At 40.7% G+C, this 17,875-nt stretch overlaps 1 protein-coding gene across 1 annotated transcript in view; it reads left to right on the top strand.

Moving 5' to 3' along the window:
- Positions 1-471: 471 nt before the first annotated feature.
- MAP2K1 (mitogen-activated protein kinase kinase 1) overlaps positions 472-17,875 on the top strand; it is a 41,823-nt gene continuing 24,419 nt past the window's right edge. Inside the window, exon 1 of the mRNA XM_032994247.2 lies at positions 472-772. Coding sequence (XP_032850138.2) covers positions 693-772 — 80 coding nt within the window. The 5' untranslated portion in view covers positions 472-692. The remainder of the gene's footprint in view (positions 773-17,875) is intronic.

Genomic DNA, 17,875 nt, shown 5'->3' with positions numbered 1-17,875 from the left:
GTTTTAATTATAAATACAGTAGTTTCCACATCGGGGTACATTAATGTTTGTGTACGAGATAAATAAACTGCTCCATAAAACACCGTTTTAGCAACGGGGTTTCTCTGCGGAGAAATCGATGTCGCTCGCTGGAAGCAGCTATTTTAATTAAGCGCTATGAGAATTCTCAAAAAAAAAAAAAAAAAAAAAAAGCGCTCAGCCCAAAAACTTTGAAGATAAAGTCATAAAACGGATGAAGCGGAGCGGGACCCGCGACCGCCGGGCGAGCCCCGCAGCTGCGGGCAGAGCGCAGTGAGGGCAGGACTTCACGACGGCTTCGCTGCCCCTCGCTGCGCATGCGCCCGCCCGCCGCGCTTGCGCTTCGGGTGGGCCGGGGCCGTGCGCGCAGGCGCAGTCCCCGAGAAGGGCACATTTTGAGCCCGGGCAGTTTTCCCCGTCGGGAGCTGTGGGGAGGGAGCTGGGCGCTGCTGGGGTGGGGGAGGCCGGCGCCGGGCGGGAGGGGCGGCGCGGCGCGGGTCCGCAGGCGGCACTGCTGCCGCCTTCCCTCTGAGGAGGCTGCCCGCAGCTCGCGGGGGCGCCGGCGGTGAGGGGAGCCTCCAACTTTGCTCCGCCGCAGGAAGTCCCTCGAACCTGGCCGGAGCGGCGCCGGGGCTTCTCCCTCCGTTACCCTCAGCGCCGTCCGGGGGGCGAAAATGCCGAAAAAGAAGCCCGGGCCGATTCAGCTCAACCCCGCTCCGGATGGATCCGCCGTCAACGGGACCAGCTCCGCAGAGTGAGTGCGGGCGGTTGGGGGTGGCCGGGGCTCCGCCGGGGCTGCCCGCTCTCGGCGGTGTCTCGGAGGTGGTGGCGAGGGGCGCGGCCGCCGCCTTCCCGCCGCCCGGAGCGCTGGGGAGGCCGCCCGGGGCCGGCCCCCGCCGCTGTGCCCCGGGAAAAGCGGGGATCCGCGGCGGTGAAGGGGCACCAGCCGCTCCAGGGTTAGAGTTTCTCCTTAAATTGTCTGGCTTTAAAACCGGCACGGCCCGGTTTCCAGGAAAAAAAAAAAAAAAAAAAAAAAATCAAGAGTTCTCGATTCCTGCGGGTGTGTGCCCCCTGCGCGGCGGCTGCTGAGAGTCTCCTCAGCGGAATAAGTGGTTGGTGTCTTTGGCAGTAAACAAACTTCTGTCAGATATGCGAGGTGGGGAAAAAATAGAGGAAAACTTGTATAACTCTCTGCTCGTAGTCCATAATGGTATCTGCTGAATTCTTAGGTTATATAATTAGCTACTAAGTGCCAAATCCTACAGTAGCATATTCCATAAATGTGTGTGTGGGAGAAATTGTACTGAAAATCACAAATTTGTAAAAAAGGTGTTTTGTTTTTTCACCTCGTCCTTGGCTTTAAACCAAACTAACTGTAGTTTCAGTAAATCTGTTTGTCACTCATTAGCACGTTACGCTAGATGCATCAGTGTGTGTGTTCGGAGAAAATACTTCAGAGCTTCCCTGTGTGTAATACAAACATTACTCTGTATAAATGTGTGAAAGGTAGGTCTAAAGCTAATCATGGCTACACTCGCAGGGGGAGAAAAAAGACTGAACACCGGGTTGTTACATGTTGCTTATGAAGCCTCTGTTGAGCTTCTGTGGCTTCAGTTACACAAGTACAGTGTCAGCACCTGAAGTAATGAGGTGGTAGAAAAGGTTTTTCTTTGAGACTAACAGGTCTGTGCTCACCACTTAATTTTTAGATTAAGGTGATGGGCTAGCTGTTAACTGAGCCTTGAAACAAAGATGTGTCTTGGTAGAACAGATTCCTATCCCTGTATGGTCAGCTCAGTTTTCTCTTGGATATGTAAACTGAGTTCTGATATGCTTATGTACCACACTGACAGACGGGATGTGAGACAATACAGGTTGGACTTTCAAGTGCTCTGTGTGTATCGTTGTTGCCACATTTTCAGATGGCTCAGACCTTGTTTAACTACATCTGAAAAACAAAAAATAAAATCAATGTCTAGTAGCTCCAGCTGTGACATTTCTAGCAAACTCTTTTGATGATTAACTGAGAGATGAGCTGTTTAAAAACTATTCTTTGGCAGAAGTTCCTGATTGTATCTATGCGTTATGATCTGGATGTTATGCAGGTTTTGTTCTGGATTGGTAGGGGGAAAATATTATTTTTATAGTTACCTGTATAGTGGTTTCCAGTTGATTTCCACTTCCCTGCCCCCCCCCCCCCCCCTCCTTTAAGGTAGTTGAGGATATATTGATTTAGTCTTCAGGGATCCCTGTTGCATATTAGTCTGGTTTTGTAGAATAAATTTGATATACCTATCACTTGCTGATTTTAGTCCCTTAAGTTAATCACCAAACACGCAATATCATAAATACTGTATTTCTTTACTCAAGAAATGTCACTAATTTTAAATTGGTTTTACATGTCTGATAACCATTTACTTGTTTGGAAACTTCTGAGACTCATGGGAGTGTCAAGTCTTGTTTACACTAGTGATTATCTTGCTTTGCTTTCTATTTTGTGTGTTAATTTGTTTGGTATGGGTGTCTCCTAGACTTCTGCTCTTTGTTGTATATATGACCTTATACCCAGCTTTTGCCAGGTTCAAAGATGTGGCAAGTATTTTTTTAAAAAGTACCTTAGTGAGAGTAAACCCAGCAACCTGTTGTCCTGTAAACAGCCAGAACTAATTCATTGTGGAAATATCCCCTCATCCTGCTAATACTAAATCCTCATTGTGAGAGATTTTAAATAGCAAAGGGTAGTTGCATCAGAATTTGCAAATGTTTTGGGAATTAAATTGAAAACTTCTGTTTTTTTCCTTTATCTGTAAGATTGTTTCTTTTTTTTTCCTCTCCTGCTCTGTGCTTTTTTCCTCCCCTTTGGTTACTGCTTGAAATCAATAGTAGAGGTGTTTGTCAGCCTGTACACATTGTCAAGTATTTCAAGTATGCTGTGCATCTGTGGACTACCATATTTACACTTGCTAAAGCTTTGTTCCTGTTATAATGGAATTTTGGCTATGTGAGTCTCCTGTTACTTATTTACTTCCACCATATACAAACCTGTCATTTTGCAAACGATCTGGATACTTCCCGGTTCTTTTTCAGAGAAGAGGACATCTCAAGAGAAAGAATGAGAAGAGCTCACATTGCTTAGCTAAGTAAAATGAAGCTTGAGAGTGAGGTGATATAGTTGCTGTCTGTAAAGGCATGAAGAACCTAAACATCCATAAGGAAGCAAGTTATTTAGGCCCAAAGGCAATGTTGGCACAAAATGGAAGAGTTATTTATTGGCTATGGGGAGCTGTACATTCAGAAACTTTCTAGCTGTCAGAGGTGGAAGATTCTCTAACATTCTGATGGGTATTTGACCCCCAGAATCTCTTGCTAGTTTTAAAATACTGAAGTCTAATACTTTTAGGAATGAGTACATATGATACTTCGACTTCCTGGTAGAAAGGAAGGGGAAAGGGAGGAAGTGAAAGAAGGGGCTGGATGATTCAGGATGTCCTGCTTTCTATTCATGTCTTGTCTTCTGTCTTCATCCTTATTTGGCGGTAGGAATTCATTGACTAGAGTAAGAAAAAACTTAGTGTGAGGTGTAGGGCTTTATGAAGTGGGCATAATGAGGCCTGGTTCCCACTTGCATGACTCTTCTTCCCCTCTCACCTCCCATCCCTTTTTTCTTTTCCCTGGCAAGGTGATCTAAAGGAGAGTTACGGTGCTTGTAATTTAAATTTATGTATACCGAATATTTTAATGAAAATTTTACAATGTTTTTCTCTGACAACAGTTTTGTTATTTGTAGTGATTACTTTATTTGTAGAGGATGTTGTGGTTCTCATCAGGGCCTTCCATATCCTTAGCTATCCTGCTGGATGATAGATACAACTTAATAAAAGATTCTCCTATGCTCTGAGCTTCGCTTCTGTTTCAGACACTTCCCGCTGAGAAGCAATTGCACAGGGAGAGTTGAACCTGTGCTTCTGTTCTCGAGCTCTGTGTTGCTTCAGATCAGCAGAATGAAACCAAGATGACATTGGCCGGCTGCAGGTTTTATTTAATTCTGGTAGTTTTGGAGCTGCAGTTATACCTGTGCAGAGATTTTGCAGAGAAAACAGAGAAGAAAAACCTGAAAGGAAATTAATGAAAGGCATACTTCTTTTGACTGAATGTGTTGGGGTAGTTTACTGTCGTAATGACCAAAAGAAACAAGAAAAAGATCTCCACTGTCTGTTACTTTTACACTTCTGACTCCCTTTGAAAATCTGACTGTTGTTGTGTTTCTCTAAATCCAGATAGACCCAGAACATGAAGTAGAAGCTCTGCAAGGAAGCAGGAGGATAGTTTTCAAGATAATGCCACTTTCTGTATTACAAGGTTTTTGTTAAGATGAAAAGAAAGTTGCTTCATGTCATTTTTAAATTGCATCTTTACAAAAAAAAGTAAGCAGAAGGAAGGGTCATTTATAATGAGAAAGTTAATTTGATATGAAATGCCAGTGAAGAAAAGGTGCAACTAGTTATTTAGCTTGCTGTAGGCAGTGCCCTAAATGCCAGGTAAGGGCATGTATGATGGTATGTGCAAACCATGCTGAAACAGAAGTTCCACTGGTTTGTCTCATGTAGGGATTTACATTGAGGTACATATTTTAAGTGTTTCTTTTGTTGTTTCTTTTCCTGGGAGAACACATAACAACAAACGGCCATCTACCTGTACTCTCACATAGCAGAACACAATTAGGGTACCTAAGTTCCCCAACTTTGGTCTCTGCTTTCTTTGACACATTAAATCTTACAGTGGCTCGTCACTGAATACCTAAACAGCTGATGCTATTAAATACATTATGGGCATGTCAGATTTTTACTGATTATCAACTGCTTTGGCTTCTTAAAATTGATATTTAATGGGATCCAAGTAGATGCTTGATCATTTTTTTAAATTTCAAAATAAGTTTCTAAACATGATTAAGCTACTTAAGGTGCTTTTGACTGAGGTGGCACAAAATGCAAGAGTTCTGTAGTTACAGCCTTGTAATATAATTTTTGTAAAAAAAAAAAAAACAACCCCCCCCCCCCCCCCAAAAAAAAAAAAAAACCAAAACCAAACCAAAAAACCAAACCCCAAAAAAATGGTTTTGGTATTCATAAAAGCCTGTTGTCTGTAAGTTAGACTGCATAATGAGTTTTGAAGTGTTCCACTGATCTCAAGGAAAGTGCTTTAAAATTTATTAAAGTGCTAGAAGGTCAAGAAGTATACGTAAAGAAAAAAATTATTACACCTGTGCCTTGAGAACCTAAATTATGTTTAATGAGATAGAATGTCCTGACATACAATGTAGGTGATATTGACAGTATATTTTAAAAGTGCTTACTTGAAAACATGAAATAGTCAAGACAACATATTTTGTCATGGAGCACAACGATCTAGTGAGCCACCAAATGAGTGTTATAATTATTTTTTTATTAAATATATCTGTCATAGAAGAGATGACTGCTGCAGTTAAGAATGTGTATTAATGTTTGTCACTGCTTAAAACTTCTAATTACAGAAGAGACACTTTCTGATTGCTTTTCCTGTACATCAGTTACACTTGGATATGTCTGTAAACTAACTGCTCTAAAGCCTTTCTTTTTACCTTGACTGAGTAAATAAGGACATCTTGCCTCTAACTTCCTCTGGTATTATACTTTGAAATTCTGGAAGTGCCTGGAACTTTGATTAAATATAAAAATGGAAACAATTTTTTAAAGAAGTTGAGTGCCACTGGCTCTGTTTTATAAGCATTCACATTGAAAAGGTGGTTGGGATTGAAATGTCTTTCCCCCCTCCCTCCAATCTGTTTAAAGAATTCCAAAATACACAAACTGCTTATGTGTTTTAGCAACAACTGATATCTCCCAAATCGAGCTTAAGCAATTATCTGTGCTCTGGGAAGACAGGGCCAAGCTATGTTACATCTGAGATGTAATATGAGCTAGAGTGGGCAGAGTAGGAGTATATTCTTGCTGAAGAGGACTAAGGACAGTATGAACGAACGCTTCTGTTTTATGTTTAATTAGATAAAAATGTAAACAAAAAAAATCAGACAAGGGTATTTGCATCTTGTTTTAATATGCTGTAAAGAGCTAGGTGTTTGAGAGGAATTTAAGAAGGTACTGTCTATAGGCCTTTACCACCTTAGGAATGGTTTGTTGCTTGTGATTTTTTTTTTTTTTTTTTTTTTTAATAAGGGCATGGCCTAAAAGAATGTCTGAGGCAAACTATGACTGGACACTGGTCATCAGGCATGATGCTGTTACTGGTGGTCCTTATGCACATGTTCTGGGTTTTCTTTTAAAAAAGTTTTAATTATAGTACTTCTGTGCCTTGGAACTGTTCAAACCAAAGAGTAGTTTTGTAGAATTGGATGACTGGCAAATTCCAGTCATAGGTTAAGAACTGCTGTATTAATTCTTCATCTTTTTCTTGATGTTTATTCTGTTTAAATTCAATTTAAGGAAGCCCCCCCAAATAGCTGGCATGACCTCTGAGTACAACTGCCTGTGCTTGGTAGTCAAAGAACAATTTAGCAGTTATGCAAAAGTGGTATGAACTTTAATTTATATTATAATTTGCAAACTAAATAGCTGCTTGCTTACTGTAAATCTTCCAATCCTCATGTTTTTCAATGCAAACTTAAAAACCAAAAAACCAAACCCCACTGCAGTGATGGGAGGTAATCTGCCTTTCTACTCCTACAAAGACCAAAGTGAAGTTCCCTTGACAAAGATATTGAAATACATGAAAATTGCAAGATTGAATTGGGGGGATTTTTTTTCTTTGTTTTTAAAATCACAAAGTCTCTGAGGAGGGGCAGCCCCTCTATGGAATCCCTTTGACCTCAGGGGTGCTTTGTGCCTGTGTGGAGTATTCTGTTCTGGAAGATTAGGTCCTGCAATTTTATACCTGATCTAGCCAGATTGCAGTTGCATTGAATATGTATGTGGAATTACTGCAAGCTTGTAAATATTTTTAAGAAAAATAAACCAGAAACTTCTATTTCTTTTTTGTCCCCCACTAATAAAGGATTAACCAGGCTTACAAATACATGTGGTGTAAGAGAATGTGTTTTAGGCAGGCAATCATAAGTGCTAGGTAATGCCAAGAAAACTGAGCTTTTTGTTATTCACAAAATCTTCCAAATTTAGATTAAAACATACTCATAGCATTCTACTTAAATGTGCATGAGCCTGGCATAGTCCTTCATTGAATTAGAAATAGCATTTTAATAATACTTAAGGAGCTAATAGAACCACGTGATCTGCTGTAATAAAATAGTGGAAGGTAGGAGCCTGCATCACCTTACTAACTTTCTATATTATTTCTGGATGCATGTGCTGAAAAAACCTTACAGCTAAGTAAGTGCACACAACTAGTACAGAAATAAATACAAGTGGCAAATTGACCTGTGCTGTTCTTACTTAATAGGCAGCTTTTAGTTTACAATTATGGGTGTAGGAAAGATTTTAAGACACTTAGTACTGAGGTGACAGTAAAAAACAAGTCTTGTTATATACTTAAAATTACATTTAAGCATAATGACAGTACTGGAGGCATACTTTAGTTATTGTGATGTTGTCTTTTTTTAAAAAGCCTAAGCCAGTTTAGGACAGTTAAATAAAAGCTGGGTGTAAAAAATAAATGTTGCATTTCAGTGAGATGAAAGGTATGGACTGTGTGGACTGTAAATATGGATATAATCACTTTTCTGTCCTTTACAACACCAATTTTGCAGATAGTTACAAAGGTGTGATTTCACAATTAAGCATGTGCAAGATCCTGCTTCTTCAGAAGTCCTGTCCTCTCCTTGCTGTGTCCTTGTCTTCCTGATGCTTCTTTTCTTGTATCAACTCTTACAGTGAGTCAGATGTGCATGCTGACCTAGCTGAGAATTTACCCACCACAGAGGCCCAGATGAGTTTTCAGAGGACTGTCCTCTTGTGCTTGCAACAGCATTGATGTAGCCCCATGGTAAAATTTATCAGGGAAATAAACTGCCTGAAAATTTGCAATATTTTTAGTTAATTTTTAAACAGATCTGTTACCTGAATTGGTTACTCTGGGAATGAATGGCTAGTGGCAGAATAAGGCAAAGCCACCTGCTTTGGTGGGAATCCTGGAATGGTTTGGGTTGGCAGGGACCTTAAAGCCCACCCAGTCCCACCCCCCTGCCCCGGGCAGGGCCCCCTTCCCCCAGCCCAGGGTGCTCCCAGCCCCATCCAACCTGGCCTTGAACCCTTCCAGGGAGGGGGCAGCCACAGCTGCTCTGGGCACCCTGGGCCAGCACCTCACCATCCTCATCTTCCCTATAGCTTATCTAAACCTACACTCTCTCAGTTCAAAACTATTGTCCCTTGTCCTATAGACCTCGATAATAAGTCTTTCTCCATCTTATAAGCCCCCTATATATGGAAAGAGAACAACAAAGTCTCCCTTCTCTTCTCCAGGCTGAACCCCCCAACTCTCTCAGCCCGGCCCCCCAGGGGAGCTGCTCCAGCCCCCCCAGCATCTCCGTGGCCTCCTCTGGCCCCGCTCGAGCAGCTCCGGGTCCTTCTGCTGTTGGGGGCCCCCGAGCTGGCCCCAGCACTGCAGGGGGGTCTCCCCAGAGCGGAGCAGAGGGGGAGAATCTCCTCCCTGGCCCTGCTGCCCCCCCTGCTCTGGCTGCAGCCCAGGGCACGGGTGGGTTCTGGGCTGCGAGCTCACGGTGCTGGCTCACAAGGCACTTTTCCAGCCACTCATCCCCCTCAGTCCTTCTCCTTGGGGCTGCTCTCCAGCCATTCCTCGCCCAGCCTGGATTTGTGCTGGGGATTGCCCCGACCCATGGGCAGGACCTTGCATTTGCCCAGGCTTTTGCAGGATTAAATGACAGTATACTCAGAGGCTGAGAGATACTATTGAGAGATGTTGAAATTCAGTAATTACAACAATTTCCGAGCAGCTCATCTTTTAATTGAATAGTCTCAGGTCTCTGTCTCAAGAGGAACAGATTACCTGTGAGAATTCCCAGTGTTATATAGTAGCCGAAGAAGGCTTAAAAAAAAGGATTGAAAGGGACAAGGTAAACCTAGAACGTAGTTGAATTATTTATTGGACGTAATAACAGTGCTACTGTTGTTAATCTGGGCAAAGGGTCTTTGCTTTAGCACTAGTTTAAAAAAAACAATCAACCAAACAACAACCAAACAAAAAACCCAGCCAACCAAACAAAAAGCCCATGGAAACTGTGGGGAATTTAGACAGTAAATACATTGGCCGGTTATTTGAGTGGATAGGGACTAAATCTTGTAATGTATATGGGTGGAACATTGAGGAAAGAACTTTCTTTTACGTACAGTAAACCTACATCTTCCCTTTAAATTATTAAGTTATAAATTTTCCAGTAAAGAAAGCTTCCCCCCCCTCTTCTTGACTCTGTTACCATTTTTACAGCTGCATTTGCTCTCCCATCATTGCCCTGGGGATTGACTGGGCTTTATAAAGTGTACAGATTCCACTGCCAAAACACAGAAATGTCTCTTTGAGGAAGCAATTTTGTTGGCAACATCAGTGTCTAGCTTGCTGAATTTTTGGGGAGAAGGTTCTTTCTTCCAAAGACATTTACATTTTTTTAAAGGAAGCAATGGAATTGTGTTTCTGAAGACTTACTTATGTGTTGCTAGAAATTAGCAATTGCATTATTTCTGATTTGATATATGTTCAATATTACTTAGACAAAATGTTGATTATACTTTGGAACGAATGTGCCAGGCTTTCTGCCAGTTAATGCCCACAGGAATTGAACAACTGGGAAAGACTAATTCACTGCTGAGTATCTCTTTGCAAACATCTGTTGAGAAGACGTTGTCATCCTGAGACTTGTCTGAACAAGAGGAGGGTGAATTCCAGCATAACTTCTCCCTGCTGACAGCTGGGGACGTGGTCTTTCACCTGGATTAAGTTGCTTTGCAGGAATCCAGCAGAAGGAAGTGTGAAGTGGTGTCCCTGACTGGGTGACACATGCAAACGCAGTAAGAATGGAAGCAGATTATTTTACTTTAACAGCCTGAGAACTGGGACAGAGATATTCCAGCAGTGTGTGATTTGTTGGATGAACAAGTATCATCTTAAACATCTACTTAAAGGTTTTTAAAACAAACCATTGAAACTTCCTGGCAACTCTTCTTTCTTTCAGGGTTTTGCACAACTCAGCATTGTTCTGTGCTTTTCTAGAACTTCTTTTCAATGTGGTGGGAAGATGAGTCAGCAGATTTAATGTAGCAAATATAACAATTGCAGAATGCATTTTTGTGGAAAAAACATTCTGTCTGGATATAGATATGTGTGTGCATTTATGTGTGATATTTCTGTATGTATTGGTACAGTCTATACATACACTATAGACTAAATGGCTATAGTGGCTAATGTTCCGTGTTGTGCAATCCATCCAGTTGAAATATAGGCAAGGATTTAAACCTTCCATCCATGGCTTTCTCTGAATCCCAGTTACGGGTGGTTTTGTATGTTTTCATCTGCACATTCTGGCAATTTTCTTTCCCAGTCTCTGATGTGTTAACTGCAGCTCTTGATGAAGTTTGTGCTTCTGTGCTCCTTGCTCAGCTCTTGCATAGAAGGTGTCTCAGTTCTAAGCCTGCCTTTTTTTTCTTTTCACTAGCCTTGTAAACTGATACTGTAACTTCATCTCTTTTATTATTGTAATGTCTCTCAAAGGCTGTCTATCTACCACGAGTGAGTTGTGAAGATACTGTTACCATTACTATTGCACATATTTATCTTTTGTTTTTATCATTAAGTTTAGCTTATAGTTCAGAGACGTAAAACAATGGAAAAGCAGGACTTGTGTAAATACCTGTGTCGCCTGATGATCAGAATTTTATAATTTCTGTTTATTCTGTATGTTGTGTTTTAAATGCCAGGTAAATAAGTTCTTTTTTTCTGTCCATAAAGAAGTGTTGATTGCCCTGTTGTTCTTTTCTTCTAATTTCGTGTAGTGTTGTGCCCTGGTTTTGGCTGAGGTAGAGTTAATTTTCTTTTAGTAGCTGGAACAGTGTGTTCTGGATTTAGTGTGAGAATAATGCTGATAACACACTGATGTTTTAGTTGTTGCTAAGTAGCGCTTATCCTAAGTTAAAGATTTTTTAATTTCCCATGCTCTGCCAGCGAGCAGGTGCCCAAGGAGCTGGGAGGGAGCGTGGCCAGGAGAGCTGGCCCCAACTAGCCAAAGGGATATTCCATACCATAGAACGTCATGCTCAGCATAGAAACTGGGGGAGTTGGCCGGGAAGGGGGGATCGCTGCTCGGGGCCTGGCTGGGCATTCATCAGCGGGTGGTGAGCAATTGCCTTGTGCATCACTTGGGTGTTGGTTTCTTTCTTTTACCTTCAGTTTTATTTTTTGCTCTTTTTCTTATATCCTTTTCCATTATTATTATTATAAATATTTTAGCTATTAAACTGTTTTTATCTCAACTCACAAGTTTTACCTTTTTATTTTCTGATTCTTCCCCCCAGCCCCCTGTGGGGTGGGGAGTGATTGAGTGGCTGTGTGGTGCTTAGTTCCCGGCTGGGCTTAAACCACAGCATGCTGGCTGGGAAAAATCCATGGTAGTTGCACATATATATACAAAAGGGAGATCAAGAACTTGGATCTGGAGATTCAGCTCTTGAATTTCTTGAGAAGGCAAAGTTTATTTGTGGGAAACACTGAATTCAACACTCCAGTAAGTTCTGAGGAAGTCTTTTAACTGACAAAAACCCAAACCTAACTACCAGTTGCATTGTTTAGCCACAGAGCTAAGCATGCGGAAGGGGTGCCTGAGCCTTGCTGGCAGCTACGGCTGCCACCCAGGATCAAGGGCTGGAAAGCCAAGTGGTGGCTGGAACAGTAGCAAAAAAATCTGTTAGGATGAGGCACCCAGGGCATGAACTGGCTTTCAGTCCATTTATGCCACTGCTCACATCTGTGCCTTTACTCTTTGGAGAACTCGATCCTCAGTTCAAACGTGTTATTTGGCATGCTTCGGTTTATTTAAGAAAAAAATAGCCTGAAATATTTGACGGGATAGTGGTTAGGCTAAAGCAAAAGGGAGGAAGTTTAAAACAAAAGATTCCTACCCAACGGCTTAGCCTATAAAGAGTTTTTGAAGTTAAGTTGTCCCATTTGGTTGGAGACTCAACAGGAGACCTAAAGTTGTATTGTTTATTTTCTTCTTTAAAATACATGCCTTTCAGCTCTAGAAAAATGAGAATTCCTACACTGGTCTAGCTGGATACTTTCCTTTGGACAGAACAATAATTTTCTAGTAGGGTTTTTTTTACATACCTTTTACTAAAGAATGGATTTTAATCAAATTGTCTGCCTCTTATTCTTACTGGGTAATTTTCTTCTGGCAGTATTGAACCTCAAAATACACCCTGCCGTATCTGTTGCATTGTGAAAGTGGAAAGATATTTTCAGTTGTTAAAATTCATGCTAGAAATGAGTAGGGGTGCTGGGAAATCATATATCCCACCTAAAGGTAAGGGTAGTTCATGAAGGACCTCCAATATGATGCAAGAAACGAAAATAAGCGGGAACTGAAAAATGGTGAATTCTTCCAAAACAAGACTCCTTTGCACTTAGAGCGAGTTTGTGTCTTCTTGAGTTGTTTTAACTGCAAGTTTTATTGAGGCTGCCCTGGAGTTTGCCCAGACAGAGACACCCGTGCAGTAAGCGATGAGACTACTGTAATTACTTTTATCATCCATGTTGTTCTGTGAACGGTTCTTTGTTAAAGGAAAAGTTAAATAAAAATTTGTCTTATTGCCTGGGTTTGGTACACTCATGCAAAATAGTAGTCTGTCTTTTCAGAACTGCAGAATGTCTTCATGTTCCTAATGCTTTATTTCAGCTCCCTGATTGAGGTTGTTCATGGAAATTATGTAGTGAACTGCCTACTTTCTTCTCTAAATTGACAGTTGTGTAGGCTTGGGGAAAGCATTACTGTCAGTGTTCTGCAAAACAGCCCCCAAGCCTGTATCCTCATGTGACAGTAGATCTGAAAGTGAATGTACTTCTTTATGCTTTCACTCATGCTAATTGTTCAGCTTGCAAAACTGATAGTAATAACTTTGAACAACTATTTGACAAATTACTGTTAAAGACTGTGTCAGACTTTTTTCCTCTACCACATTTTTTCCTTCTCTCTCTACTTCAGACTTCAGTGTTGAGTACAGCTTTAATGTAGCCCTTAGGGTTGAGTATATGATTAACTTATCACTACAGTGAATTACAAAAAATTCTTAAGGCTTTGGAGTATTATGAATATCAATTAAGAATAAGGATCTATTTTCTGTTTTTGTTATGACGTTATGTACTAGCAGACTAAAGGCAGCATTTCTCTTCTCTTTACTGGTTCAAGTAGAGCAAGTAGGCTCTAAAATGTTAATGCATCTCTTCCAGGAGTGCTTTCTTCAGTGCTAGGATAGCTGCCCTCAAAAGCATGAATTGAGAAGTCTCTCCTTGCTTTCTGCCCATCTTTGTGTATATAGGCTGAGAGCACTCTGCGGAGTCTGTTATTCCTCCCTGCCCAGCCTGCCTGTAGGAAATACAGGTTTGCTCAGTATCCTCTAACTCACTAATGTGTACCTACAGTGCCCACCTGTGTGTGACACGCACATGTTTACAGTGGTTATAAATTACGGGGGGTTTGATGTTTAAAAAGGAAGTTAGTCTGAAAAAACCTACAACCAAAGCTTAAGGGAACAGTATGATAGGCTCAAAAAGTGACCTCCTAGCCTGGTGACATGGTGCATTTGTGACATATCTTGCCCACTGAGGAATTTGTGGGTAAGATCGTGTGTATCTCTGGGAAGCAGAGAGCAGAACGTATAGTCCAGCACCAGAGGTGTTGCTGTGTGCTTACTTTCTTTTGTTGTTGTTGCCAGCCAGCACACTTTTTCTAGAAGCATCCGTTTTTGGCCATTGTCAGGAGGTGAGATCCTGGGGTAGGTGAGACAATTCTGAAGGTCTTAGATGAGCTTCCACCCAGGTGAGGTGGCATTGAGTCTGAAAACCTCCCGGTGTCCCATGGTGTGATTCTCCTCAGAAGACCTGTCTCGCATCTGTGATGTTCCACCAAGTGGCTGCAGAAGGGGTGAATGGGGGTTCCCGCAGCATGTCAGATTGCAGTTGTCTTCTGACCTCCAAAATGGGGATTTTTGCAAAGTGTGAATTGACAGTAACAGAGGTGAAGTTTCTCTGCGCACATCAGAGGGTCACTGTTTGGTGAGGAGGTTGGGTGTGTGGGTGTGTGTATTTGGTAGGAGACCACACTCTGATTAACTTTGGTTTTGCGTTCTAGTTAAACTTACGAGGTTACAAAAGTGCCACATGACTAGAGGACACTGCACTGTCAGCATAATTCCTTGCGTACAAAAAGGAAGAAGTAATGCTGACATAACAGGAACAATCCTACCTGATCATGTGTGGGCAGAGATCATTTCCCCTCTGGAGCACCTGGTGCTGCACTTGGAGAGGGGAGGCAAATAATCGACTCCCCCAAAAATTTGCCCGGAGTGTATATTTTTTTAAACTTTCCATTTAGTCTGGAAGAGAGAGATCTTAAAATAATTGTATCTGAAGTCCAGCAGTTAAGACACTACACTTTCTACAGGGGTATTGTCTGCTAGCTGTACGGCATCGTTACCCATTTCTGCTACCTGAGTAAGAAGATATTTATTGATGGTGTTCTGTGAAACTACACTGTTTCTTTAACACATGGAGAAAACAGCAGTGACCTCCCTGTGGCTTCATTCAGATGATCACATTACAAAAGCTGGATTCTTTCCCTAGTGCGGTATGGTTAGTATGTGCTTGGCTTTAAAACTGATAGCAATAAATTCAATGATAACCTATTGCTTTAGAGTAGTGCTTGGAACGGTGAAGCGCTGAGGTGATTTGATGATTTCCTGCTTTGATGGAACTCTGGCAAAGGCATAGCGCTTTGACAGTGAAAAAACAACTCCAAGACTGCAGCAGGTAATGGTGATGAATTTTAATAGGAATCTTTGTCTCTGAATAAAAGTTTTATATAAGATTAAGTAACTACTTAAGTGCTCCTTCTGGAGGCAGGCGTGAGCACACTAGCACGCTGCTACTTTTAGCCACCAAAGCTTTCTTAACATTTTCATGGTGTCCTAGTGATGAACAACTGACTTAAGTAGTCCTTGTTCTGTATTTTGTATGTGTTGGTTTAGTTTCATTAGTAAAACTTCATATGTATTGATTTACTTCTCCACCTGTTTCTGTATGTACTTTGCACTGCAACTGTGAAGCTTTTATATGGTGAGGGTCCAGATCACAGTCATAGTTTTACTGGTCAGGGGATAGTATTCTTATAGTAGTTAAGTCCAAAACTAAAACTATCGAAGTCCTGTCTACTAGAAATACCTAGGGCAGATTGCCACCACCAGTTTTGATTACACAAATACTCCTATTTTTTTTTAAATGTATCTATTTACCTTTGAAAGCAAATAATATTTAGTGCTTCAAGCAAAAGACCAGAATGAAAAAAATCAATTCTGTCTTAATGTCTGTCATTGAATTATCATAAAACTAACTGGAGATGTTATTTATAGTTACATTCTGAGTACTAACTCTGATGGTACATTTATTGGGTTAATATCTTTCACAAAAAGTCTTCAGATTCATTTACTTTACAGTTAGAGAACTGGTCCTGAAATATTCAAGTGAGATTTGAGAACTTAATTGCTGTCATTGTCTTGCACATCGCTGCAAGTAATGAAGGCTTTACCCGTAGAGGTAAAAACATTCTGGTAAATTTGCTGATGGCCACATTTTAGATGGAGACACCTGATGTGCTGAGGTTCATGGGACCAACACTTTTCCATCTATGAGAGCCTTTGGAATCTTCTGACTAGTGTTTGAGCAAGGACCCCAACAATAATTTGTACTGTCAAGCAAGGAAGTGCCTGTATTTAAGTGAATGCTAAGTTTATTGAGTTTGAAAAGAGCAATGTTGTTTGTGTTGGTTTTTTTTTTTTTTGAAAAGCTTTATAGAGAAGTACATTAGACTAACCTAGATGTGATAAATGCTATTCTAGCATTTTTTTGTTATTAAACATCAGCATGACAATGTTTCATTTCATTAGCATTTTGTCTGCTCTAAGTCATGCACTCAAGCATTTCTGCGTTGTCTCTAAACCCAGAAAACCCCTTCTGCTTGAGAGAAAAACAGTAATTGTTTTCTTCAAAACAGAGTGAGAAAAGCCTTGTTGCATCCTGTTTCTGTGTCTCTAGTTTCATTATTTTTCCAAAAGAGCACCCCTGCCTTCTTCAGTAACCCCCTAAAATGACAGAAAGTTCCATCTCAAAAATTGTAAATAAAGATGAAGATCATTTGTTGCTGTGGTTTACTGGACTAGATTTTTCAAAGGAAGCTCAAATTTTCTGTTATGGTCAGATTTTTTGGTGCAGAGCTTGGTTCCATTTGCAGTTAAATCCATATGCAGGCTTCAGAGAGAGATAAAGGTGTTGCTTGCTGAGCTCCTGAAAATCTGGCCCTATGTATTAAGAGGGCATTTAATACTAAAATGTGACATTTAGGAGCTTGATATATTTGTATTTTAAAGACATTTAACTTAATTCAACAAAACTGTTGCTGTTAAATTTGGATGTTATTTCAAATTCTGTTGTGTACTTTAAATTGCCTTGGCTTCTTTTCAGAGAGAGATAGAAGTAGTGGATGCTGAGCTCTTGTCTATCTGGTCCTGACTTCTTCAAAGCAGTGATACAGGATAATAGATCTGTCCCTGCAAAAGTCACATCCAGTAAAACTGCCTCATTAATTTAATATGCTTAGTAGGCCATGTTTTATGGGCAGTTGTGATTTTGATACAAGCGCAGGGTAAAAGCAGGTAAAAGGCACTGTGAAGAAGTTTATTTTTAATGACTGAATGTGACCTATAACGTTGCTCTGCTTCTAATGTAAAGAAATATTGAAGGATACTGTTTTGGTAAGTGACCCCCAAAATACCAGGGACCTCTATTCTCCATTGCTGCTAGCTGTGTAGGGTTTTATAGAATATATTAGAATTCCTATATTAGAATTCCAAAAAATACCAATGTTTAATATATTGCCTAATAAAAAAAGTACCAATTTTATGTATGTCAAGTGAGTGTAGAAAGTTTACTGTTCCAGCCCACTACAAGAATGAACCACTCTGAGTGTTTCAGTGCCATACTGTCAGGGTTTGTCAGTGTATCTTTGAAAAACACGAGTTACATCTTCTCACAACAGTAATCTTCTAGGGTAAAATACAGAGTTTGTGTCCAGCATTCATTGTTCTGGAGTTTATTGTAGGGAAGCAAGAGGTGCTTGCTTCTGCTCCAGTTTTTGTCCTGCAATCATAGTGTGAGAAGAGCTAGTTCAGCTGTGTTCTAGAAGAGACACACATTACTTGGACTTCAGTCTGGGATTTGAGGGGGGAAAAAAAAGTATAATCCAGTGATTAATCTGCTTTCTGATTTGCATTTTACAAATTAAATTTCAAAAATGTGTCTCTTTCCTGATGGTTCATCTTTAAAACAGAGGCTGTAAGTCAGATTAATTTGAGTATTCCTGTAAGCCATGCTTATCTACACATGGAAATTTCTCATTGTGGATACTCTAGGATATTTGTTGTGTGATTACGTTCTAGTACAATTATACTGGTATAGAATATGGTATGAGGACAGAAGAGTATGTTTCTCTTTGCAGGATAGCCTGAAAATGAAGTATCTGCATGAGGATAAAATTATTTTTATGCTAAGATAGAGGCAGTTATGTTAGTATAACTAA

The sequence above is a fragment of the Tyto alba genome, unplaced genomic scaffold, assembly GCF_018691265.1.
Source record: "Tyto alba isolate M040663 unplaced genomic scaffold, T.alba_DEE_v4.0 Super-Scaffold_41, whole genome shotgun sequence".
NCBI classification, from domain to species: domain Eukaryota; kingdom Metazoa; phylum Chordata; class Aves; order Strigiformes; family Tytonidae; genus Tyto; species Tyto alba.
The sequence above is the reverse complement of the archived record's forward strand: the minus strand, read 5'-3'. Positions and strand labels throughout refer to the sequence as shown.